The sequence below is a fragment of the Macadamia integrifolia genome, chromosome 13, assembly GCF_013358625.1.
Source record: "Macadamia integrifolia cultivar HAES 741 chromosome 13, SCU_Mint_v3, whole genome shotgun sequence".
Lineage (NCBI taxonomy): Eukaryota > Viridiplantae > Streptophyta > Magnoliopsida > Proteales > Proteaceae > Macadamia > Macadamia integrifolia.
The window spans coordinates 21,218,712-21,246,410 of NC_056569.1; the positions used below are offsets into that span (position 1 = coordinate 21,218,712).

At 38.6% G+C, this 27,699-nt stretch overlaps 1 protein-coding gene across 1 annotated transcript in view; it reads left to right on the forward strand.

Moving 5' to 3' along the window:
* The window catches only part of LOC122059957 (starch synthase 3, chloroplastic/amyloplastic-like), a 49,731-nt gene that overhangs the window by 11,713 nt on the left and 10,319 nt on the right, over nucleotides 1-27,699 (forward strand). The window contains exons 7-11 of the mRNA XM_042623055.1: nucleotides 16,981-17,088; nucleotides 17,712-17,821; nucleotides 19,697-19,802; nucleotides 21,942-22,112; nucleotides 25,500-25,628. Of these exons, the coding sequence (XP_042478989.1) occupies nucleotides 16,981-17,088; nucleotides 17,712-17,821; nucleotides 19,697-19,802; nucleotides 21,942-22,112; nucleotides 25,500-25,628 (624 nt within the window). The remainder of the gene's footprint in view (nucleotides 1-16,980; nucleotides 17,089-17,711; nucleotides 17,822-19,696; nucleotides 19,803-21,941; nucleotides 22,113-25,499; nucleotides 25,629-27,699) is intronic.

Here is a 27,699-nt window from a genome sequence, read left to right on the forward strand (position 1 = left end):
TGATGAATTCTTGCGCCACATCACAGAGGTGCATGCAAACGTGCGACGACGTATTGCCTTAAGTAATGATGTCTACAAGACTACAGCTGATCGTCATCGTCGTTATATGGAGTTTAAACCAGGAGACATGGTTATGGTTCGCATAAATCCTGAGAGGTTCCAACCTGGTGTTAACACAAAGCTCCATCCAAAGAAGATGGGTCCTTATAAGGTGCTGAAACGTATAGGACCAAATGCTTATGTGCTCAAATTACCTGAGGAAATGACCATAAGCGATGTCTTCAATGTAGCTGACCTACATCTTTATGTGGGACATCATTCAGATGATGGTGACCTGGAACAAATGCTAAGGCTGCCCCAACTTACACCACCTCTTGAAGATGTTATTGAAGAGGTTTTGGATGATACTTACAAAACCACTCGTCATGGCACCGGTTATCACACTTTTCTTGTCAAATGGAAGGGACGACCACGGACTGATTGCACTTGGATTCATGCTGATGACTTCAAGCGACTCGATCCTGACTTATATGAGCGTTACGTGTCTTTCACCCATTCGTCGGAGACGAATGTTTTCAAGTCGGGAGGAGCTGATGCAGATCTGAAGACCTACATCCGTAGGAAGAAGGCCAACAAGAGTAACTAGCATGTGGCCTTACCTTGTTGATGCTTATTAATTTCATACTTAGTTTTTTCATGTTTTATGTCTTAGTTTAGTTCCAATTGAACCATGGTCCATGTTGGTCCAATATCGGTTCAATTTAAGTGGTTAGAAGTTACTTTTACTTTTACTTTTTACTTTTCTAAATGGGGGGATCAATTCACTTTTGTAAGTGATGATGGGTGAAGACTTTTCCACCTTTGGTAGTTGGGGGATGACTTTTCCATTGTAACTTTAAGAGGTGAGGATTTTTCCACTTTAGTAGTTGGAAGGTGAATACTTTCTTACCCCAACTTTAATAAGTGAAGACTTTCTACTATTGTTAGTTGGAAGTTGGGTATGTAATGTTTTGTTGAGTTGGTCCTATAAATAGGGATCAATTGTAAGCATTCAAGGACAACTCAGAATTTAAAACAAAGTTTGCTTATGCAATTCTCTTCTTGTGTTTGAGTAAGAATCTCTTGTGTTTGCTCAAGAAATCCCTTGTGTTTGATCAAGGTAGGTTGGTGTTTGATCCAGTCGATCCACCTTGCGGTGTGAAGCCCGGGTGTTATATTATTGTTTATTGTTCCATCTTTTTCATCTTTCAACAAGTTTTAGCAATATTCTATTCTCCATATCTAGAATTCCCTATTCTCTGAGAAAAGATCCTACCCTGGTACTGTTTTGAGCTTCCTCAATTTCAGTATTACATCAATTGGTATCAGAGCATGGCAGAGAATGAGTCACAGTGGCCGCCGCCTCCACCTGATCCAATGGCAAAAGTCATTGAGATGCTTCAACAGCTCTCTACTGGACAGAAGATCATAAGTGCGAGGTTGCAATCACTTGAGAATCAAAGTACTACTCCAATACAAGGTAGCAATGTACCATTCGAAAGGGAGGACAGGTATCAACTACAATCTGCTGTGCATCGTCAACATAGGAGAAGTGCTGAAAGGGCACAACAAAGAACCCCTACAGCACCACCTACCTTCGAGGAGCATATAAGATCTTATTTCAATGGTGATCTTGAAGCACCCCGTCGACGTGCTGATGAATCACAGAAGGTCAAGCTTGAATTAAAGGAGTTCAGCGACAAGCATGATTCCCAGGTATTTTTTGATTGGTTGGTTACTTTAGATAACTACTTTGACCGGTTTGAATTATCTGAGTCGCACAAGATGAACCTAGCGCATACTAAGCTAGTTGGGTCAGCCCGCGAGTGGTGGAGAACCAAAGAAAGGGATCTAAAAGATCATGGTAGATCTCCCATTACTTGGGAAGAAATGAAGTACGAGTTGGCGGGCATGTGCCTATCTAAACATGAACGAAGAATGTACTTCCCTCCACCCGAGTCCCCTTTAAAGTCTTCTTTAGATTTCCAAAAACCACCCACTGGTGACAAGAGCATGAAAGAATTAACAGACCACATGGCCATTCTTGTGCAACAATATGCAAAGGAGCAACATGAGAAGACACCTCCCATCAGCGAACCAAGGTCAGAAGTTGAGGTTAGTGTGGAAGAAATTCCAGCAATTTCTACTGTCAAAGAGGGGTTAGACAATGATGATCCCATCACTAAGACTCATGTGGAAGAAATCGACATTGAAGACATTGTTCTTGAAAAGTTGGAGCTTATGCCTCAAGTCTTTGCCAAGGAGATTACCAATGTTGAGGACTCTATAAATTCAACATTCACAACCTATATTGATTCAGAGGATGATCATGTAGAGTTCATTATGCCACCATGGTTCTTTGAAGAGAGAACTCCACACGTTGAAGACTTTATCCCCAATGTTCCTACATCACTCGAGTTTTGTTTGGGAATGGTCAAAGCTGCTACTCACATGTGGTTTCCCCCTCATCACTACAAAATTCGAGGACGAATTTTTTCAAGCTGGGGAGAGTTGATGCAGATTTATCACCAAAATGGACTTGTTTTCTTAGGAATAAGCCTATGGTTGGGTTGTATGCATGTTGGGCCTTTAGTCCAAGGTTTTTTTAGTGTAATAGGCCACTTTAATAGTTTAATGAGTCTAAACCATGGTAATAGGTATGCATACGGGATTAGTTACTATGGTTTACATGTTTTGGTCTAGTAGTGGTTTGGTTCATTAGTTGAACCAGTCATGGGGTCAATAAGTGTTTAGAATGTACTTTTACTTTTACTTTTACCTTTTTACTTTTCTAGAAAAGGGGAGGGGAATCAACTCACTTTTGTAAGTAATGGTGGGGTGAAGACTTTCCTATACCAACTTTAAGAGGTGATGATTTTTCCACCTTTGGTAGTTGGTGAGTGAAGACTTTTCCACCTTTGGTAGGTGGGGGATGAAGATTTTTCCACCTTTGGTAGGTGGGGGATGAAGACTTTTCCACCTTTGGTAGTTGGGGGATGACTTTTCCATTGTAACTTTAAGAGGTGAGGATTTTTCTACTTTTGGTAGTTGGTAGGTGAAGACTTTTCCAACTTTAGTAGTTGGAAGGTGAAGACTTTCCTACCCCAACTTTAATAAGTGAAGACTTTCTACTAATGTTAGTTGGAAGTTGGGTATGTAATGTTTTGTTGAGTTGGTCCTATAAATAGGGATCAATTGTAAGCATTCAAAGACAACTCAGAATTTGAAATCAAAGTTTGCTTATGCAACTCTCTTCTTGTGTTTGATCAAGAATCTCTTGTGTTTGATCAAGAAATCCCTTGTGTTTGATCAAGGTAGGTTGGTGTTTGATCCAGTCGATCCACCTTGCGGTGTGAAGCCCGGGTGTTATATTATTGTTTATTGTTCCATCTTTTTCATCTTTCAACAAGTTTTAGCAATATCCTATTCTCCATATCTAGAATTCCCTATTCTCTGAGAAAAGATCCTACCCTGGTACTGTTTTGAGCTTTCTCAATTTCAGTATTACATCACCATCCATCCACCCATCTATCCTTCTAGAAACGAATACACTTCCTATCACCAAAAGTCCACCTCTCCTTGGAAACAACAAAATTCCACATTTTTTTTTATTCCAGACCAGACAGAAGAGGAGTCATAAGATCTTCTCAACTCGCTTGATTTAGTGAAAAATCTAGCTCTGAAGAAAAACCCCATCGCAAATTTCTCATGGTTCTCCTGCTAATCTATCTTACTGCGAATGGCCTCATTAACATCCCAAGTTCTTCTGGTTCCCAACCTACTTTCATAGTTAGGTTTATAGACTGTATCCCATTTGATAGAAATCTTCTTAGTTGAATCCACATCCTGCGTCCAGATAAAGTTCCTCATCAATCTTTCCATAAGGATCATCACCAACGAGGAGGGTTACCATAAATTGCATAGTTATGAAGGGGAATACTGGCAATCACCGAGTGCACCAAATCCACCCTTCCCGCATGGATAGCAATTTTCCCTTCCAGCGTAATAGGCGCCCCTTAATTTTATCCATCAAAGGCAACAAAGGATCATGCCTCACCCTTCCTTTGTAAATTTTAACACCCAAATATTTTGATGGGAAATTGCAGCTCAACACCCCCAATTCCTGAGAAATCCATTCCCTTCTCACTAGGGGAATTTTTCAAAAAAAAAAGAAAAAAAAAGAATGCTTGTGTGTCTTTAACTGATCACACAAGTCCCCTATTCATAATATAAAATCATGATAGAATCATGACTATCATGATAGAGTTTATAATATAAAATCATGATAAAGTCATGACTATCATGATAGAGTCATGATAGGAATACAAAACAGAAAAAATAAAGCATTTACAATTATACTCCCATCTAGCCAGCCCACACTAATTAGGGTCGGTGTAGGGGGGAAAACCCCATTGTGCCCCTGTGGCGCACTAATCCTTATTCTAACACTCCCCCCTCAAGTTTGTGCATATATATCACACATGCCCAACTTGACTAAACTAGGATGGAACAACTTTCCAACCAGTCCTTTAGTGAAAACATCAGCTAGTTGATCACCAGAATTAACAAAAGGAACATAAATTAAACCATCATCCAACTTCTCTTTGATGAAGTGCCTATCAATCTTCACGTGTTTGGTTCGGTCATGCTATATTGGATTATAAGAAATATTGATAGCAACCTTGTTATCACAGTAAAGCATCATAGGAAGACGAACATGTACACCAACATCATCCAAAAGTGTACGCAACCATAGTAACTCACAAATCCCTTGTGCCATGGCACGAAATTCTGCTTCATCACTAGATCTAGCCAACCACATTCTGCTTTTTTGCTGCACCAAGTGACAAGATTCCCTCCTGCAAAGGTATAATAACCAGAGATAGATTTTCTGTCAGGTGAGCCAGCCCAATCAGCATTTATATAAGCTTCAACTCGGAGGTGATCATGAGGAGATTAGAGGATCCCTTTTCCTGGAGCTGACTTCAAGTATCATAAGATACACATAACAGTGTCCATATGAGAGGAATAGGGATCATGCATAAACTGATTGACCAAACTTACAGCCATAACAATGCCAGGTCGTGTATGTGAGAGATATATTGGTTTTCCTACCAACCGTTGGTAGCGGCCTTTGTCAACTAGTTCACCCTTCTTTTCCTTGAGCCGGCTACTAGCTTCCATAGGAATATCAGAAGGATGACAACCCAACATACCTATCTCGGACAGCAGATCAATGATGTACTTCCTTTGAGAGAGAAAGATGGCTTTTGAGGACCTGGCAACTTCAATTCCAAGAGAGTACCTTAACTTTTCAATATCCTTTATCTTAAATTCTTTGCCCAGAAAATCCTTGAGATGATCAATCTTACTGCTATCATTTCCTATTATCATGATGTCATCCACATAGACAATGAGTATAGTAACATTTTCATCAGACCTCTTTATGAACATTGTGTGGTTAGCATTACTCTGTTTATAACCCACAAATGTCATAGCCTTGTGAATCTTCCAAACCACGCTCTAGGTGACTGCTTCAAAACATAGATAACACGTTTTAACTTATAAACCTTGCCTTGAGTTCTTGTGCTAGAGAAACCTGGTGGAATTTCCATATAGACTTCCTCATCGAGATCTCCATGGAGAAAAACATTCTTTACATCAAGTTGTTGGAGTTCTCATCCTAGGTTTATAGCACATGAGAGTAACACTTGCATAGAGGTCAAGTTGGCAACTGGTGCAAATGTCTCCTGGTAGTCGATTCCATAAGTCTGAGTGAACCCTTTAGCCACAAGTCTTGCCTTGTATCTGTCAACACCATCGATCTTCTGTTTTACCACAAACACCCACTTGCAGCCAACAGGTCTCTTCCTAGGTGGAAGAGTCACCATATGCCATTCCTTTTTAAGGCATCCCTTTCTTCCTCCATTGCAGCCTTTCACTTTTTCTCTACAAGAGCTTCCTGCCGATTCTTAGGGACACAAGTAGATGAAAGAGAAGACACAAAGGCACGATAGGAGGGAGAAAGGGAATCATATGAAAAATGGGATATAGGGTGTTGAGTACAGGTCCTTGTGCATTTTCTGAGGGAAATAGGCTGATCAAAAGGAGAGATTATACCTGAAGTATGAGGCTCGGTCGGTTATGGATTTAGGGCTGACAAAGGGATGTGTAAAGGTGTTGTAATAGTAGCGATGGTCTGAAGTTGCTTATTTCTGGTGTGTCCCCTACTATAAACTTGAAGAGTGGAGTCATCAATTTGTCTTTGGAATTCACCAATGGTTCTTTGAACTGAAGTCATCTCCCCCTGTGTTGGAACAATATGAGTCATCTCCCCTTGAGTTGGAACAATAGGTTCTACCCCTTCACTATCTTGTGGAGCATGAGGATCCTGAGGTGATGATGATGGGTATACTGGTGGAACAAGCAGATTCAGAGTCATCTCTTCTTCGCTAGTAACTCTAGGCTCCCCTTGAAGAAGTGACGAGTAGTAACCAACAGATTCATGAAACACAATATCCATTATTACTATTGTACATCTGGTAGGAGGATGGTAGCACTTGTATCCTTTTTGTGTAGGAGAGTAACCCAGAAAGATATACTTCGTATTTCGAGGTTTCAATTTTCCTTGTGAATGATGATCCCTAGCATAGCAGATACACCCAAAAGTATTTGGAGGAACTAGGAAGGATGTAATCCCTTGAAGAACCTCAACAGGAGTTCGAGAGTTGAGGACATGAGTTGGCATATGATTGATTAGGTAGGCTACTGTGAGGACATCTCCAATACTGAGATGGAACGTGTCTAGCAAACATCATGGCTCGAGCAATATCCAATAAGTACCTATTCTTGCGTTCAACCACCCCATTTTGAGTGGAGTGTCAACACAGCTTGTCTGATGAAGAATCCCATTATCAGCTAGGTATTTTTGAAACTGACCCTTGTTGGGAACATGGCCACACTCCTTAATGTGTTTTGGTGTTAACAATCAAACGTGCGTCTTTAACTTGATTTGATAAAGTGTGATTAGCTTGAAGAAACACCTAGAAGGGTCGAATCAAGATATCAAGGAAGAACTCATGAAGACATGACCTTGAAGCTTAAAGAAATGGAATATCGAGGTGAAGACCTCAAGAATGAAGATGAAGACCTTAAGACCGAAGATGAAGACCTCAAGACCAAAGATGAAGACCATAGGATAGATAGTACATTTTGTGTTTTGTACACACATTGTATATGCACGCACCTCATGCATCATACTAGAATGACCTTAGGTGGTATAGTACAATATGTTCTAGTAAAATTCTGTGAAAATAGATTAACCTGACTCAAAGGAATTTTGGGCAACCTTAGAGTTGGTATCAGGAAATGGACGCTTAGTAAAAGTTGTAGGAAATCGAGTCACGATTCCAATTCAACTGGTTTCTGGTTAATCCAAGGTCGGACTGAAAAGTTATGGTCAAAACACTGATGACTGGTCAGTATGGCAGGGTTCTGTCAAAACAGAGCCTGTTATGTTGGCGGTTGACCGGCTGGAAGCACCGGTCAACCGGAACTGTCCGAGACCATAGCCGGTTGACCGACAGAAAGTCCCGATCGATCGGTGCCTCTGTGGAAGAGCTCCAATGGCTAGTTTTTTACCCTAATGACTCTTTTCGGTAGATCGGCTACCGATGGCGGTCGACCGGTGGTCCCAGAATACGACCGTTAGATCTTGATTTCTTACCTAAAATGCTTCACTAAGCTCACCTATAAATACCCTAATTGCTCTTGATTAACATAAATTAAGCAAGAGCATTAAGAGCACTATTGTGAGCATTCAAGAGTCATTAAGATTATTCTATCCTACTCGAGCTGTTCGATTCTTTGAATCCCAACAAGAGCTTAAGTCTCAATCAAGTCCTCCACTCTCTCCTGTGCAAGTCAAAGCCATAGAGATGACTTTACATAAGGTGCATCATTCTAGTCTTTATCATTTGCACTACACTTGAGGTATTCCTCTTATTCCACTACTCTTTACTTTTACTTTTTTATAATTCTAGACTGTACTTATGGTCGTAAGGATTCTCTTATCCTAAAAAGAGGAAGGTGTCTCTCTACCTGTAAAGGGGATTTGTAATGATACTCTTATCTGTGAAAAAGATTGTAAAGGTTTTCTTCCTTACCTACCGTACTGAAAGGGAGAACTAGTGGAATACCTTACAAGAGGATTCTTGTAGAGAGTGGACTAGACTCGGATTGAGTTGAACCGCTATAATTCTCGGTGTTGTGTGATTGTGCCAGTTTGATTTTCATTCCGCATTTTTATTTACAATCACATTTGGACCTATACATCGAAAAGAATTATATTTCCACTAGAGTAACCTATTCACCCCCTCTAGGTTATTTCAACCCTCCATGTACTCTTTTCCATTATCAGTACACAGAATTTTCAGAGTTGCATTGAACTGAGTCTGAATCATTTTATGGAGCCATTGAAAACAACCGAACACTTTACTTTTGTGCTGCATCACGTAAGTCCAAGTATTTTTCTAGAGTGACACTTAATAAAGGACACAAACTACCTTTCCCAGAAATAGATGTCTGACAAGATGGGCCCCATGCATCAGAGTGAACCAAATGAAAAATAGAAAAATTTCTTTTATTTAAAGGTAAATAATTGGAACGAGTCTGTTTAGCTAGAGTATAGGCCTCACAAAAGAGTTCATCCCTAGTATATGATTTAAGTAAATGCTGAAATAAAAGAGATAAGGTCCCAGTTGGTGGGTGTTCTAAACGACAATGCCATTGAGTCAATTCAAAAGAAGCAAAGTGTAGCTGATGAGGTGTTGTTGATGCTGCAATAGTAGGGAGACAACCATCATCAAGCAAATAAAGACCACCCTACACCTTGCCACATTCAATCGTCTTCCCCGTCTTCAGATCCTGAAAAATGCAATGGGAAGGCAAAAATGTTACTTTACAGTTTAGGGCCTTAATAAGACTACTAATGGATATCAAATTAGTAGTAAAATTAGGGATATGTAAAATTGAAGATAGAGGTATAGAAGGAGAACACATAGAACCCTTTCCGGAGACAGATGATAGGGTGCCGTCTGCTATCCTAACTTTATTTCTGCCTGAGGTGGGTGAATACTAGTGAAATAAACTGGAGGAACCGGTCATGTGATCAATGGCACCGGAGTCAATGATCCAGGGAGTGGAGATGACTGATGCACAATGACCACCAAATAAAATACCCAAGTGAGCAAAATTGGAACCTGAAGGGACTGAATTAGCAGGAGTTGAAGAATTAGAAGCCTTAAGCATACGTTTGAAAGTCTGGAGTTCCTCTTGGGAGAGTCCAATATTAGTTGCAGGGGGTATGTCCACAGTCTCAGTCTGATGGGCTTTAGTTTGGGATCAACCCCAAGCATGCTTTGCTTCAAAATCAGCAGGTTTTCTATGGAGCTTCCAACAGTTGGCCTTGGTATGGTATGGTTTGTGGCAGTGTTCACATTTAACAATATCCTTGGTAAAATCATTAGTTTGATTTGCTTCTTCAGAGGTAATAGTGGATCTAGTCTGTAGAGCTGATTTTTCAGTAGTAGGAGTATGTAGCATCGAGATACAACGACATCCCTCCGTATAAACTATAGAAAAGGACTATTCTAGAGTAGGGAAGGGAGATTTGCTAAGTATCTGAACACGAATCTGATCATACTCGACATTTGAGCCCGCTGAGAGATCATACACCTTATTTTTGTCCACATGTTTGGTGTAAGCAGTACTGTCTTCAACTTTTTTGGGATGATAATCTGCATAATGGTCCAGTTCATACCATAGAACTCGAAGTTCTACATAATATTTGGACACAGAGAGTTCTTGCTGGGTAGTGGTACGAACCTTCTTGCGAAGTTCAAATACCTGAGCATCAGTCCCTAGTTGCCCATAAGTTTCCTTGGCAGTAGCCCAAATTTGAGAATCATTATCTAATAGCAAAAATCCTCGAGAAATAGATTGATGAATAGAACCAATCAAGTAAGACATTACTAGGGAGTCATTAGTGACCCATTTATCCCGAGGGGTACCCTTATCAAAGGGTTTCTTCAATTTCCCTGTAATATGTCCAGTGAGACCTCTGCCAGCAATGGTAAGATTTGTAGATCTGGACCAGACGAGATAATGAGTTCCATCCAATTTCACAGAGCTAGTCCCAAACGGCATGTAGTCATTGTGACTTTATCCATCAGACCCAGAGGTCACAGTAGTTACTTCAGACATATGATTAAACTAGTATAAAATCGACAATGAGAGAGAAATACTAGATCTTCAAAATCAACAGTCAGAAAGTGTCTATACTTGGATTGAATTGCCTAGTAAGGGTAGTGAGGTTCTCCAAATAATCAGGCTTGATGAAGAATTGTTGAGATAATAAAATTAGGGTTTTGGGAGAAAACCCTAATTATCAAAGAAGATGGGTGATTTGATACAAAGACTTGGCAGATGGGGCCACAAGTTTGTTCAATCTCCTAAAAAATTCAGCCAATTCTGAGGGAAGGTGAAGGTCTGTTAAGAAACTAAAAACCTAGATAAAAAATTAGGCTTTATACCATGTTAACAGAAAGAATTGTAGAATGCTTGTGTATCTTTGACTGATCACACAAGTCCCCTATTTATAATATAAAATCATGATAAAGTCATGACTATCATGATAGCGTCATGATAGGAGTACAAAACAGAAAAAATAAGGCATTTACAATTATACCCCCATCCAGCTGCCCCACACTAATTAGGGTCAGTGGAGGGGGGGGGGAAACCCCAATGTGCCCCTGTGGCACACTAATCCTTATTCTAACACTATCCATTTATTTCCAAAGCCAAACTTCCTTAATACCGAAAATAGGAATTTCCAAGACAACGAGTCATATGCTTTTTTCACATCCAATTTCAACCCAATATCCCCACCACGGGAAGAATTGAACATCATATTGGCCAACTCCGAAGCCACACTAGTGTTGGATGAGATGAATTTTCCCTTTTGAAAAGCTCCCTATTCTTCTGAGACTAACCAAGGAAGCATATTACTCAATCTAGTGGCCATAATTTTTGTGATGGCTTTACACAATGTTGAGTTTTAGGAGTTTTAGGGGTATTTTGCTCCTATCGGGTTCTCCTTTGTATTAGTTATGATCAGCTCAGGGTACATGGGTATTCCTGTCCCTGCCTAATTGTTGAAGCTTATATATATTAAAGGGGCTGACCTGTGGCAAACTATTCTGGTATGAGCCGCAGATTAGTTCCCCACTTTTGGGACTATTTTGTGACTCTCTCCTCTCACCTCTCTTCTCTCTTCTTCTCTTCTCCTTCTTTCCTTGGTTTGATTATAGGATTCTAGAATTGTAACATGGTACCAGAGCCTCTGTGATCAAACCTAGGTTTCATAAATTCCTCTCTTCCGCTGAACCTCTTTGGTGTGCAGCCACCTACTGCTACATGTTCTATGGATTAAATCACTCCGTTTCTCATTAATGGAGTACTGGTTTTTTATTTGGATCACAATATGATGCTGCTGAACTGAAGATTGAAGACCTTGGGAAATCGATTTTTTGCAGGCTTTTTCCTACTTCATCGATTTTTGTCCTTGTGGTTTTGGTGATTGATTTGGTGATGACTATGGAAGGTCTTGATAATATTGTTTTATACTAGAATCATCCATTCTATAGTGCTATATAGATCTGCATATAGGTGATTTGTTATTTGCCTCTACATCTACAACCTTATCTTTTTTAATTTTTGGTTCCTCATGGTTGATACCAAAACTACTACCCCTGCTGTTGCTACTACATCTTCAGATAATTTGAAGATCTAGATTATCTCTATCAAGCTCAAAGGAAGGTCGAATTACCTACTTTGGGCTCAGTCTGTGAAGGTTTATCTTATGGCCAAAGATAAACTTAATGTACTACCTTTGATCCTCCTCCTTCATTTGATAAGGGATGTAATGAATGGATGAAGGAAAATGCATTAATTTTGATATCGTTATGGAATAGTCTAGAGCTAGATGGCGCTGCCAATGTCATGTTCCACACTACTGCGAAAGGTGTATGGGATGATTTGAAGGAAACATATTCTCAGGAGAAGAATATGACTCGTATCTATGAGAAGCTGTTCCAATTTCGCCAATTTGACAAGTTTTTACCAGAATACTACACTGCTTTCAAGGGAATGGTTAGAGAACTCAACGTTTTCCAGCCCTTGACTACAGATATTGACAAGCTAAAAGCTCAGCATAATGAATTCTTTGTTTCCAAATTCCTTGCTGGCTTGAATAATGACTTAAAGGCAGTGAAGGGTCACTTACTTGCTGGGAAAACTGTCCCTGCACTGAATGATACTTACTCAAGACTTCAACGTATCATATCTTCTACAAAATTGATCAGTCCACCAAAGACAACTTATCCTTCCTTGCTAACCGTGGACGAGGCCGAGGTCGTGGGGGAGGTCGTATGTCTACTGGTTGCGGTTCTAGCGGATAACAATCTAATCCCGGACAGCAATTTGATCATTCTTCTCGCCAGTGCTCTTATTGTGGTAAGTCCAACCATACTGTAGAGACTTGTTGGGCAAAGCATGGCAAGCCAGAGTGGGCAACCAAGTTAGCCAATCATATGGTGTCAGATGATGGTACTGACATGGTGCCTATTGATGATACTAAATCAAGGACTTCTTCAGGAGATTCTTCTACCAGTCTACATGATGATATCAATCAATTACTAAGGCGTTTGCTGACTCTTGAGGCATTCTCTAATTCATCCAATGGTGCCTATACATCCACTGCTACCTTGGCTCTTGCAGATACATCACCCTCCTTACCACTATTTCTACCCCCTAGATTATTGATTCAGGGGCCTTTGCTCATGTGACTAGTAAGTCATCCTTCTTTAAGTCATTTTCTCCTAGTACCACCTCTACATCTGTTATTCTTGCAAATGGTGATTTAACACCTATTTTAGGTCATGGTACTTACTCACCTACATCTTAAATTAACCTATCTTCTGTGTTACATGTTCCCTAATTTCCATTAAGTCTCCTCTCAGTGAGTCAGTGAAATAGGTCATTAAATTGCTCAGTAACTTTCTTTCCTTCATACTGTGTTTTTCAGGATCTTTACATGAGGAAGACAATTGGTGGAGGGCATGAAAAAGATGGTTTATATTATCTCTACTGTGGTACTCCTTCTGCTACTACTACAGCCGTTAGGGATGTGACTACGTTCCAATGGCATTGTTGTTTAAGTCATTTGTCCTTGTCTAGGTTAAAAAATTTATTTCCTAGTTTTAAGTCTGTGCTAAAGTTAGTGCAAACCCTGTGAGTTGGGAAAGCATCACCGTATGTCTTTTCCATCTTGCTTTGTGGCTCATAGTCCGTCTTTATTTTTGTTAGTACATTCAGATGTTTGGGGCCCTTGTAGAGCCAGCAATGGATATGGATTTCAAAATTTTGTGACTTTTGTGGGTGACCACTCTTGTCTTACATGGCTGTATCTCTTAAAGGATCAATCTGATATTTTATCTGTGTTTCAGAGTTCTTATAATAAAATCAAAACTTAATTTGGCATTTTAATTAAGATTTTTCGTTCTGATAATGCTTTAGAGTATGTCCAAAATGAGATTTCAGAATTTTGTGCTGCTCGTGGGATGATACACCAAACTAGCTGCTCTTATATCCCTCAGCAAAATGGTGTGACTGAGTGCAAAAATCGGCATCTCCTTGAGGTAGCATGGGCAATTATGTTACATATGCATGTTCCGAAAAATTTCTGGTGTGATGGGGTTTAAACTGCCTGTCATTTAATTAATCGTATGCCATCCTTGGTTCTTTCCTGTCGGTCTACGTTTTCCATTGTTTTTCCTAACTTGCCAAGTTTTTCGATTGCTCCACAAGTTTTTGGTTGTGTCTGTTTTGTTCATAACTTGTATTCTACGTCCGAAAAGTTATCTCTTAGGTCCACCAAATGCTTTTTTTTTTTTGTTATTCCCATACTCATAAAGGGTATAAGTGCTATGACCCAATTGCTCACCGAAACTTTGTTAATGTTGATGTGTCTATTTTTTAAGGCACACCATTTTTTTCTTCCTAGGCATCCCAGGTCGGGACTGAGTGGACTTCCATAGCTCCACCTCCTATTCCTACTCTCATTCCCTTTCTTGATGTCCTTAGTGCCAGCGTCAGTGCTAGAAGAAGCTCGGACAGCCCAGTGTCAATACCACTAGTCAAGATGATTTGCTCTCTCCACTGTCGTCCTCTTATAGTGAACCTCTTGCCCCTCCTGTCCTTGATGACTTACCAATTGCTCATCGTAAAGGTACACACATATGCACTCAAAAATCTATGACTGTGTATCTAATTAATAAATTGTTTCCTCGTCTCATCTTCCATCGACTATCCATAGGCTTGCCTTGTCCCTTTCTACTCATACTGTTAAAAAAACTGATGCTGATGCTCTGCGTGTCCCTGGATGGAAAACTGGCATGGATGTAGAAATAGATGCTCTCTTGAACCGTTCCACCTGGAGCCTAGTAGATTTACCTCCTGGTAAGGACTTGGTAAAGTGTTGTTAGGTTTACACTATTAAATATCATTCTGATGGCTCTGTTAAGCGGTTGAAAGCTCGTCGTTGCCAAGGGGGTTGATTATTTTGAGACATTCTCTCCTGTTGCTAAGGTTGAACTCTATTCGCCTCATTATTTTTCTTGTTGTTAACTATGATTGACCATTGTTTCAGTTGGACATCAAGAATGCATTTTTATATGGCGATTTGCAAGAGGAGTATTTGGAGCAACCTCTTGGTTATGTTGATCAGGGGGAGAATAGTGGTCGAGTGTGTCTTACACAAGGCTATTTATGGACTTAAACAGTCCCCTCGGGCATGGTTTGAAAAATTTAGTGCTACTGTGGTAAATTGTGGTTTTTCTTGATACTATTCTGATCACTTTGTCTTCGTTCGTCGTAGAGGTAATAAATTGGTTGTCTTAGTAGTTTATGTGGATAATATTATCCTCACTGGTAATAGTGAGGGCCGTGAGGCAGGGATTTCTGAAGTTAAGAACTATTTAAAACAACATTTTCAGACCAAAACTTAGGTCAACTTCACTATTTTCTTGGGATTGAAGTAGTTAGATTCAAGGAGGGATCTATTTATCTCAAAGAAAGTATGTGTTAGATCTTCTATCTGATACTGGTATGCTTGCATCCAGGCCTGTAGATATCCCTTTGGGGTCCCACCAAATGTTTGGTGCTAGTGATGGTGAACTTCTCCAGGATGTGCATCGGTCAGGAGTTTCGTTGGCAAGTTGATATATCTCACAGTCACACGACCTGACATTTCTTATGTTGTTGGAGTCCTTAGTCAGTTTATGCAGTCTCCTCAGAAAGCACATTGTGATGCGGCTATTCATGTTCTTCGGCATTTAGAGGGTGCTCTTGGTAAAGGGCTGATCTATTACCCTAATCGGCATATGGAGCTGGTTGCCTTCTCCGATGTTGATTGGGCTGGCTTTGCTAGTGACCGTAGGTCAACTACATGTTATTGTACCTTTGTTGGAGGTAATCTGGTTACATGGCAAAGTAAGAAGCAAACTACCATTGTCCAGTCTAGTGCTGAAGCAGAATTCAGAGCTATGACTCTCACCACCGTTGAGTTGATGTGGTTATGGTCGTTGCTTTTGGAGTTGAGTTTTCCCATAACTAAACGTATGAAGATGTATTGTGAAAACCAAGCATATGTTTAGCTAGTAACCCTGTCTTCCACGAGAGGACCAAACATATTGAAGTGGACTGTCACTTTGTTCATGATGCTGTTCTGAAGAAATTAGTTGAGACACCTTTTGTTCCTTCCTTAGATCAGTTGGTAGACATGTTTACTATGTCTCTATTTGCTCCTAGTTTTCCCAGTGGTTGTACCAAGTTGAGCATGGGTGAAGTATATGCTCTAGCTTGAGGTATATGCTCCAGCATGATGCTGTTCTAAAGAAATTAGTTGAGACACCTTTTGTTCCTTCCTTAGATTAGTTGGCAGACATGTTTACTATGTCTCTATTTGCTCCCAGTTTTCCCAGTGGTTGTACCAAGCTGAGCATGGGTGAGATATATGCTCCAGCTTGAGGGGGAGTGTTGAGTTATTGGAGTTTTAGAGGTATTTTGGTCCTATCGGGTTCTCCTATGTATTATTTATGATGAGCGCAGGGTACAGGGGTATTCATGTCCCCACCTAATTATTGAAGCTTAGATATATATTAAAGGGGTTGACCTGCAGCAGACTTCTGGTCTGAGCCGCAGGTTAGTCCCCACTTTTGGGACTGTTTTGTCTCTCGCCTCGCACCTCTCTTCTCTTCTTCTTTTCTTCTTCTCTTCTCCTTTCCTTGGTTTGATTACAGGATTCTGGAATTGTAACACACACAAATTTCCATACAGATGGGTCCATATTTATCCAAGTAACCGCACCGTCCACCTTTGGAATCAAAGTGATGAAACAATTGTTAAAACCATTTGGGAGAAATCCCTCTCCACCGCGCTCCAACTTTTCCTAAAAAAGGCCCACGGAATCCATCTGGGCCTGGAGAACTGGCAGGATCTGATGTATCAAGAGTAACTGTATGTAGATAATTTTCTGTGACACATTTATTATTTTGATTTATCTTTTTCTTAGTTGATCTTTTTTTCGTCCAATATTCTGGGGGCTTCCCTTCTCTTAATGAATTTTTCCTGTCTTCTTCAAGAAAAAAAACATCTGCAATGAACTACTTAGTGCTTTTATAAAATGGATTGGCATATTTTGAAGGAGCATTCCAAATTGCTGTATAAACATTAAGCTATAAGCCTTTGCAAATTTTTTGTTTAAGGAGTCTACTTTTATCTTTTTGTACAATTTATTTTATCTCATGTCAAACATTGTTTCAGGTGGGAGGCCTTGGAGATGTTGTCACAAGCCTTTCTCGTGCTGTTCAAGATTTAGGCCATAATGTAGACATAATTCTTCCGAAGTATGACTGCTTGAACCTTAGCAATGTAAGCTTTCAAATCTTTTGCTTTAGTCTGCCTTGAAATTTCATAGAACGTCAATCTCTATTTTTTTGATACCTGTAATGTCCTGTCTTTATTTTTTATGAAACAGACAAGCAGGCCAGTAGTCTTGCGTAGTCTATTTTTCACTGTGGGGGTAAATTGTGTATTTTAGTTGAGACTATTGGATTTGGTATTCGTATTATTTTTTTAATAGTTTTCCTTTGGTGGTTGAAGTTTGCATTTTTTTTTTTTCCAGTGTTTTAGATTTATCATATTTCTCACATCTATTCCTCTAGTTTCTTGGAGTGATTTGTGCTTTTCTCTTATCATTAAAATTGTAATAGTCTACATGATTTGGTTGTCTAACGGATGTACGGTAGGATTATCTGGTATCTTATTTTCTTTTAAATGTCAGAACTTCTGTTTTTCTAAACGTATGATTTTGATTCCACATGTATTAGCATCTCCCTACATTTACTGTTCCTATATTATAGCTTTTTCTATATCTATTTCCCCTCCCCCCCACCACCCCCCCAAAAAAAAAAAAGAAAAAAAGAAAAAAAATCCACAGATTTATGATGAAAGTTCTCTTGGTTCACTGAAGTCATATATGTCTTGTGGAATAGGTAAAGGAGTTTCAATTTAGTCGGAGCTATCATTGGGGTGGGACTGAAATAAAAGTTTGGTTTGGGAAGGTAGAAGGCCTTTCAGTCTACTTTGTGGAGCCTCAAAATGGGTAACGTTGCATTCTTGTTGCTCAAAAAGTTCTAAATGTTATATGTTCCAATGTTTCATTTGCTTCAGGGCTGCTAATTAGTTCTTAGCTGTATGTTATTTATTTCATTATTAAACTTATAGATTTATTTATAACAACTTCCAAATGTAAATTGTTCTAGATTAAATTTTAGAACTTTGCTTGGCTTTGGTTTGTCTTACTTGTTTGAACTTTCAAGGGTATTGGGCCTTAAATTAGTTCTGATCATTCATCTGTATGTGTATTTCTCCTGTTTGGTAGGTGGTCAATTTGATAAATTGTTGAAGAAATGACGTCAAACTTCAGGACTGTTTTAGCTGTTCATCTTTCAGGAGATTCAAAATCTGTGTTGTTGCTTTTGTTCCAATCATTGCTATCATCCTGATGAGATATTTTTATTCTCTTTCACGTTAATGAGGCCAAGGAGATCTTGCTTGATTCAAAACTTGATTTGTAATCAATAAAAATCTGACCTAATAGTTGGTCTTAGAACATCTATGATAACCCAATCCATAAGGTGGTTGGTTCTAGTATTGAATCTATTGATCTCCAATATGTTGGCTAAGCTGATTGCAGCTGCTCTTACCCCCCCTCCCCCACCCCACCCCACCCCACCCCACCCCACCCCACCACCCAAAAAGAAACCCTCCAAATATAAATTCTATGCACATTGCTTTTCTTCCCTTTCCACTCCTTACTGTTTTTTCTATTAGTCTTTCTGAATTTCAAGCAATGTCACCTCCTCAAATTTGCTTCCTTGCTTTTGTACGAGGTGTGAATCTGATTTCTTCTAAGCCTCTTTTTGAGAACTATGGTAGCTCTTGAAGAGTTGATGCCTGACGGTACCTAAATCTTTAAGTTGGTCACTGTCGGGATCATTTTATAAGGGAAATAATAATAATAATGAGGACATCTGAGATGAGCATAGATATATGTCAATCTGTGAGAAAGTGTTTGCAAATTCTAGCATGTCGTGAACACATTCAGCCTGTTTTATATTAGAAGGGTTCTTTGTTGATGTATACATAGATGCTGCCCTTCCCTAACAGTTCGAACTTTTAGGTGAAACGGTCGAACATGGTATCAGAGCAGGGAGGTCAAGTGTTTGACTCTTGGGAAGTGCTTCAGAAGAGTTTCCCAATATTTCTTCTCCCTCGGTGCCGTGTGAGCTCCACATACAATGACCATGGGATCTTGGTCAGCATGTGAGGGGGAGTGTTTATGTATACATTGACGCTGCCCTTCCCTAAAAGTTCGAGCTTTTAGGTGAAACAGTAGCGAACATTCTTTGTATTCAATATGAGGATTAACCTGTACCTGTAAGAGTTATATCAACGAAAAAAGTCTTTGCCAATAAATAGGTCAGTTATGGATAGCAACTAACCTGAAGTAGGGACTAGGGAGAACATGCGATTGAATCTGATAGACTATTCCTATGATCCTTTCTTTAATCCTATATTCAACAGAAAATGCACTAGAATACTTTAGGATTTTAAGTGTGTCAGATTGCCTGGGTTGGAAATTTGAAGGGCTGGGCCTAGTGTGGAATATTAGGAACTTAACCCTGATCTAATCGGTATTGGTCCACAATGTTTGGCTATTAATGGAGGCCCAGCATGTTTTTGGAGTATTAGCAAGTCCATCAACCAAACTGCTCGGGCCAAATGAAAATTGCGACACCTTCTATCGACCTGGGTTGCATAATTAGTATCATGTACATGAGGCATCACATCATTTCCACATGCTTTGACAATTATTTTGATGCTATGCTACACAAGTTATTTTATTTGTAACTTGTAAGTGAAAAATCTTTTTTGGATGAGTTGTCTTTGATATGGACTTTTCTCTTCTGTGCAGACTGTTTGGGAAAGGTTGCGTATATGGTTGCAGAAATGATGCTGAACGATTTGTTTTTTTTTGCCATGCAGCTCTTGAGTTTCTTCACCAAAGTGGATGGAATCCAGTAAGTTCTATGATTTGATTCATTTTTTCACGGGTTGTCGAAGTCTGCTTTGATCTGGCTCAGTTATTTCCTAGTTGGGTGATAAAACTGAAGATGGATAAATTAATGGGAAATTTTCTGGTACCACCCCTAAATTTATTCTTTATTACCTGTAACCCCACGATTTGAAAAAAATATCCACCGTACCCCTAATAAGTAACAGCGTTAACTTAAAACGTGATAAGACTTTTTTGACCTCATTACTAACCTCTATATAACAACCCATTCCCATTAAGTGGGATCCACCACTTCTTCTTCTTCTTCTTCGAACATGACAGCACATGTTATGGAACGCACGGTGGAGTAAAATCATTTTAGAGCCATCCTTGAGCTCATTCAGTCCCACAAGATTCAGTTCCCTGAAATCGAAAGCATATAAGGTAAATTGCACCAATTACAGTACATCAGACAAACTAACCTTTGTTCTTGAAGCATCCTGTCTAACTCCTTCTGGGAAGCTTTTATCTACAAAGAACTGAAAATGTCACACTTGATGTTATCAAGTCACAGATCTTCACTTAAAACAACAATTACACCACTCCTATTAAGCAGAAAAAAAAAAAAAAAAAAACCATTTTGCTTCTTTTTTTTGCATCTTTCCAAGTTGTAATTGTGAGTCCCAGTACTCAACATAGCTTTCTAAAATTGTTCAAACATGATACTTCTTTTGTGTTTGGTATTTTATCTTATTTTGACCACAGGATTGTATTAACCTTTGGCGTTATGACAAAGTATACAGAACTGCATAAAGCAGTCTCACTTGCAAAGAAATTGTGTGTGCTTCATCCCTTTCTCATGAGTGTGCTTTCAATTGGGGTTCCAACGAATAACCCGTGTTGGCTCTAAAATGATTTAGTGGATCAAGATTGAAAGCCTTGGAGATCGCATATTGGTTGTGGAAAGTACTTCTGATTTTGCAGATTCTGTCTTGATAATTTCTTCTAATTTGCGTAACTGACCCAAGCCCTGAACCTGCAACTAACGATTGAATTTGGGGGTTTTACATGGAAGGATAAAACAGTTAGTTTACCAATTTGGGGGTCTAAAAATGAAGGGGCATAATGGTAATTTTACCCATACCCAAGGGTAGTTTAGCGCTTTAGATAATAGTAAACTGCTGACATCACTACTTAACGATTTTCTGCTAATGGAATGGATTTATTAGAAATTTTCTTATGAAAGTGAGGGACGTATGAGATATTTTTTCAAATCGTGGGGGTTACAAGAAATAAAGAATAAAATTAGGGGTGGTATAAGAAAATTTTCCGAAATTAATCCAGTTGTGTAACTGCTGAGATCCAATGGTTATCAGTAGTTGGCCTGATTTGGAGTTTAGGGTAATCAAGGGTCATGCAATGATACAATTTTGGTTTCAAATTATGTATGTTAGCACCAGCCTCCAATGATATATGTCCCCCCCACTTACTGATGGTCAGGGATCCTGGCATTTGGATTTGAGCTTTTTTTTTTCTTTTTTGCCAGTGGTGCGGTTTCCATGCAGTTTTCCTCTGTAGGCTTCATTATCTGTTCCAAAACTAGGTCTAACTTATCTGCTTGTGTTAGACACGAACTTAAGTTCTGATGGCTGGGAGACACTCTTCTTCATTTTTATCGAAATTTATGTGTTTTCCTGAGGGTGGACAGGAAATCCAAGGGGCTTAGATGGATCTTTGTATTGTGTAATTTTATATGTGAACATGCATGGGTGCAGTGGAGGGGTGTGTTTTTGTGCAACATCTGTGACCCAGTCCAGCCTTCTTCATCCCATTTTGGCAATTGGAGATGGGGGTAACTACTTAATCTGATGGGAGCCATGGGGTTAGAACTGGGCAAGGAAATCTTTCACTATGGACAAATGACCTCAATCTGGGTTTATGGGGGCTGGTGTTGACCCAACTGCTTTGGTGACCAGGTCAACAGGTCTGTGTTGATCCAACAGAGCCAACCTGGGTCTCATCACCCTTGTTACATGTGCAGTTAAGTGATTGCATATTGTTTATTAAATCCATCCCATCCACATGAAACATTTCTCTTTCTCACTTTCTTATTTGTCCTTCACAAGGTTATGTATCTAAAATAATTAATTTTCATGGTGATCAGGATATTTTACATTGCCACGATTGGTCTAGTGCACCTGTTGCATGGTTATTTAAGGACCATTATGTGCATTACGGTCTCAGTAAAGCTCGTGTTGTCTTTACTATTCATAACCTCGAGTTTGGAGCTCAATTTATTGGGAAAGCAATGGAGTACTCAGATAAGGCTACAACTGTCAGTATTTCTTTCAGAGCTACATTATCTTAAAAACAATTTTGGATGGCCGCTTAGAATGCATTTTGTTTATTGAAATTAAAATTTCTTTTGTTGGAGCTCTATTTTTAATCATTTTAATTTGTATCTCTGCTCTGTTCTGTTGCTGTGTCTCATTGTATCACCTTTGGCATCATATTTTTCTGACCCACTCTCTTTGGAGTATAGAATGGTATTAGATCAACTCGTTTCGTATCCTTTTATTGCTAATACTTCCATTGCACTTATTGGCTGGTGATTCCAAGTGGTATTCTGTCTTAATTTCCTTTTTCTTTTTTATAGATAAGTTAGGGGAAGGGGTGTGAAAACGAGATTGAATCTCAAGCCTAGTTACAACAATTCACAGGCTTTACCAGTGCACCACATGGCACCTTCAAAACCATTGATAGTCAGCGATAAAAAGTGAAAAATGTCAGCAAAATAAAAAGAAATAGCAGTGACATATCTCTTTTCTGGGATATTTTGATTTTATTTTATTTTATTGAGTTGTGCGAATGGATGTGACCTGATAGAATGCCATTGCAAATGGTTTAGTTTTTACATGCTTTCAGGAGGGTTGGATTCAAGTTTGAAGAGTTAGAAGAAAGGAGAAAGGAAGAACCCTTCAAAAAAATGAAAAGAAAAAAAAGGAACAATTTAAAACCAGAAGAGATGAAATGATGGGAATAACTGTTTAGGTGGGTGACACAATGTTCTGGACTGTTGCTTTGTCCTGTCATGCTTGAAAATTGAATAAGAGTTGAATGGAAGAAATTAAAAGAAAGACCATTTCAACACAAATTCTTTGTTGAACATAGAAAAGGCCTGAATTAGTGGAATTCTTAATTTCTGTTGTGGTTAGATAAACTACTGCAAAAGAGCTGCTCCCTTTTTTTTTCCTAATGAGCAACAGAGGCTGCTCTCTCTTCATTTCCGAACTTCTTCACAGTTGATTGATTTGGAAGCATATTGGAAACCCAAGCTCTCTGGGTTTACTCCAAAAAAAGAACTGGCCCCAGGCCTTTATATTTATATTCCATCTCCTAGGAGGGTTAAGACTTACTGGACATATGGTTCTTGTGATCTATTGGCTTCAATTCAGAATCGGTGTGTTAACATGAAGAGGATTTGAATGAGGGTTGTGGTAGTAGCATAGGATTTATTTATCTTATTCTTTTCTTTTATTTTTGTTATTGAGGTGGGTTTTGGACTTAGTTTTGACTTTGTAAATGCTTTTTAGTTGTATGCCGATGTGTTAATTCTAACTCCTAATTATTATTTTTAGGTAAGGGGTCCAGCTATTTGATTTGGGTATGGGTCTTTAAGAGTTCAGGTTTAGTGGTTAAAAAAGTTAATCAAATTGACTAATTTTAATTTAATTTTTGGTAAAAGCAAGCATTAAAGGGGGGGGGGGGGTCCAAGTTTCTTTGTCAATATATGCTTAGAACCGTGTCCTGAGCTATAATAATGCTTTAATAGTAAAGCGTAGGAGTGGTGCATAGATTGTAAAGTTTTCAACAGTCCCATGCTGGTAGTTTATGGCCTGATTACCAGTCTAGAAAGCACAAAGTCAAAAGAAGTTTCAGTAACCGGTAACCCCACTCCAACCCCTGTAGAGAGAGGGGATGGGGCAATCCTAATGTTACCATTAACAGAATGACATAAACATCCCCCCCCCCCCCTTTGGTTTATTATCCTAAATAAACTCAGCACCTGAAACTTCATTTCTTTTGAGGAGTATGGGTATAAGTAATCAATAAAAAATAAATGTATAACTCCAGATTGGCAAGTAAGCAGTGAAAAAGAAATAGTACAACTTTGTGCCATGCTTGAGAAAAATTTCCTACCCTACTTTAACTTTGACCTTGGGACTTCTTTGATTAGAATGCCCCAGGATAATTTGGTACCATGCTTGCACAAATTGACAATTGAAAAGGGACTTGTAAATGTAATGGAGCTGATGAGACCTAATTGTGTAACTTGATAAAAAGGTTACAGTTTAAGTTTTGGATTATTCAGAACATAAAAACCAGGAATACCAAGTAATCTTGCAGCCCTTTTCTCCTATTTACTCTTTAAATATTTCTAGGTGGACCCAAAAATGGAATTGTGAAGGACTAAAGAACATTTCCCAGTCCAATGTGAAGGCATAAAATATTTGGCAGCATACAATCTGAGTTCTTCACATGGTTGTTTGGATGTTGATTGATAAGTATATGTCATCTATTCCTTCCAGTTGTTTAAACACAAGTCAGATTTTTTACTTCAGAGGTCTATATACAAGGTACTCCTTATTTTAGTTTAAGAAATTGGATATATTTCTCCCCAGTGGTTTAGACCACTGTTAGCAGAAACTCCGTTTTAAACGCATTTCCGTTTTTTGTCGTTTAAAACACGTTTTTCCGTATGCTTCCCAAAGATACTTAAAAAAACAGCAAACTTCAGGCATTTCCATTCTAAACACTTTTAAAACACGTTCACATTTTTATGGCGTTTTTTGAGACTTGATTTTTGAACATAATGTTTACTTAATTGACCATATATCTCTCCTGAACTCTGATCAACCTGATTCTTTCACCAACTTGAAGCTAACGCAATGGACTATATTTCTCATGGTATTACCTTCAACTCAAATTCAATTCACAAACCCTGAATTTGAGCTATAAACTGACGTATTTGCTGAAAAATATTTTTAAAGTGATGACTCTCAACTCTAACTGAACATATATCACTTCGAAAGTGTGTTGACTATGTTGACAACAATGAACTACACCATAACCTAGTCACATTGCTCAATAAGACTTTGGGTATGTGTGGTTTATGAATTTAGTATTGGTGTTGGACGATATTCAATGATTTGTCTTAAAACTTATAATGAGACATGGGATGTATAGGCATTAATGTTAGATATTGTACTTGTTTTGAACACTAGATGCAGATATTCATATAATAATTCCTTAATTTATATGAGTATACTACCTTTTTTTAGTCTTGTTTGTTTGAAATCTACACGTTTAAAACCCGTACCGTCCATTTTCTGAAAAATTTTGCTGTTTAAAACCCATACCATCCGTTTCCCTTTTTTTGCCGTTCCTGTTTTTGCTAACTATGGTTTAGACAAGGCTTTGTCGAGTTTTAGTTATATTTTGGGTACAGTTCTTGATTGGCAATGTGTACTTACTGTTCTGTGGAAATAGAATTTTTTAACCTTTCTGCCCTTTACATATTCAATGTCTTGCAAAAAATCTCAGAAATTAGAAGTGGTTTGGGTGATTAATGACTTGCATTCGGCACATTGAGGATTTCCATGATGATGTCTTTGATCTAGTAATCATTATAATTCACTCATCTTTGTGAGCTACTCTGCAGGTATCCCACACTTATTCAAAAGAGGTTTCTGGAAATCCAGTGATTGCTCCTCATCTCTACAAATTCCATGGCATTTTAAATGGAATTGATCCAGATATCTGGGATCCGTACAATGATAAGTTTATTCCTGTAAGTAGTTTGGAATACATGTTCTAGTATGAATTCCTGGAACATCTGACCATGGTTAAACTCCCCTCTTTTTTGTTCTGGTCCACTGGATAAAACTGTACAATGTTTTGGCCAAATTGCATGTGTAGTTTTTTTTCTGTTTTTTTTTTTTGGGTTGAAAAATTGAATGTGTAGTAGCATATAGAATGACAGAACAAAGTCTTCCAAGAAATGGAATTCGCCTTAACAAAACTTAAAACTTATATTTATATGAGAGCATGGTGGGCTGAAGTGCATGAGATGCAGATCCATAAATTGAAAATCTTGTACAAATCTACCTAATCATGGAAATTGTTAGAAAGGGTGTACCTCTATACCGTGGGAACATGTTATTTCTCAGTTTAAGTAGGAGTCTGTGTTACTTAGTTTACTTGTTTTATCTTTCCTATTGTAATTAGACTTGGGCTTAGTTACTAGAGTTCTATTCTAAGTATGTAATAGAGTTCTATTTTGAGTATGTAATCTGTCCAAGACTATTATATAAAGGAACCTGGTTGTATTGATATATCATTCAATTCTATGGCACAGGCTTCTTCATCTTCTTCTCTTTGTAGATTCTAATTTGATTTCTCTTTGATTTTGTTACATGGTATCAGAGCAATGGATGAGGAAAAAAAAAAAAAAGGGTGTCCTGTGTTTGATTATTGTTAAGGAAAAAAAATGCTATCGTTTCGTTGGTTTTGTTGTTCCGCTATTACCGCCTTAAAGCCGATTTGTTCTATTCTATTTTGCGGTTCCTAGGGCTGCTACCGTCTCTCCTTTCCTTGTTTGCTTCTATTGCAATTTGCTATTGAATCTTTTCTGACAATGTTTTTGATCGAACGAATAAGATTAAGAAGATTTATGGTACTACTGATTTCGTGCTAGTTGAAGATGACGTTCAATATTCTGCTGTTTACCGATGGAATCGATTCTAAACGATTCGAATGCTCGTGATTTTCTGGTTCTCTCCATCGTAGTGCTCCTGCTGTTCAGTTATCGTTTTGATGCTATCGATTTTCTCTGTGGGAGCTTGTCCCTTCTGTACGGTAACTATGGGAGGTTGAAGACGAAGTGGAGTCCTTAATGTCATCTCTATGCTTGATTTCTTTATTTTATTTGATTTTCCCTTTATGCCTCTCTCGTCTCCTTTTATCCTTTTTTGTCCATTCTTTACATTCTATTCCTAGTTTGTCCCTATAAATAAATTGTAATTCCTTTCCTGTCCCATTGCCTCTTTAACTACCAAATTGACCCCTTGGAAATTCTGATTTATTACTAGATTGTCGCTCCTCCCAATCCGAAGGACTGAGATTGGTTGGTGTAAAGGCTTGATTTTCTTGTGAAAAGAATCACTTGGTGGAAAATCCTTGGTTAGGTCGACCTGGAGAGTGGTGTAGGATGGAGATCCGAACCACCATAAAATTAATTGTGTCTTTAAGTGGCTCTCTCTCCTTGATTCTTGTGTAAGTTCCTTTACTTCATTTCAGTCCATTTACTTGCTTTACTTCCTTATATTTGAATGCTTACCTTAGCTTGCAATCAGTCCATTACAATACTCTTCTCATGCATTTAAATATTAACCATAGCTTGCAATTAATTGTTGTAAAGAATTATACAAGATTGTTTGAAAGATATCCAATTCAAAAATCTACATCTGTAAGAGGTGTTTATCCTTTGATCTTCCTTGGTACTTGAGTTTATCAGAAGGGAGATATATCACTCAGTGCATTGTTTAAGGGATTTGAGTTTGATCATTACACAAGTGATCACTCAAGGCTGTGAGTTTGTTTCAATGGAAGAGGAAAAGCTCACATCCAATTCACTGCCTCTTGGGTGTTGCCATTTTATCCCACATCATTTAATGAAATAAATCTTGCTTCTTCATCTAGAGGTGGTCTATCCACGTATTTGTCTTGTGATGATATAGTCACTCCATAGTTGTCAAGGCATTGTCTAGGCGTCTTGCTGGTTTCGCTCTGTTTTTTTTCCTCCTCCAATGTTTAGAATCGCCTAGATGTTGTGACAACTATGGGTCACTATTGAGATGGCC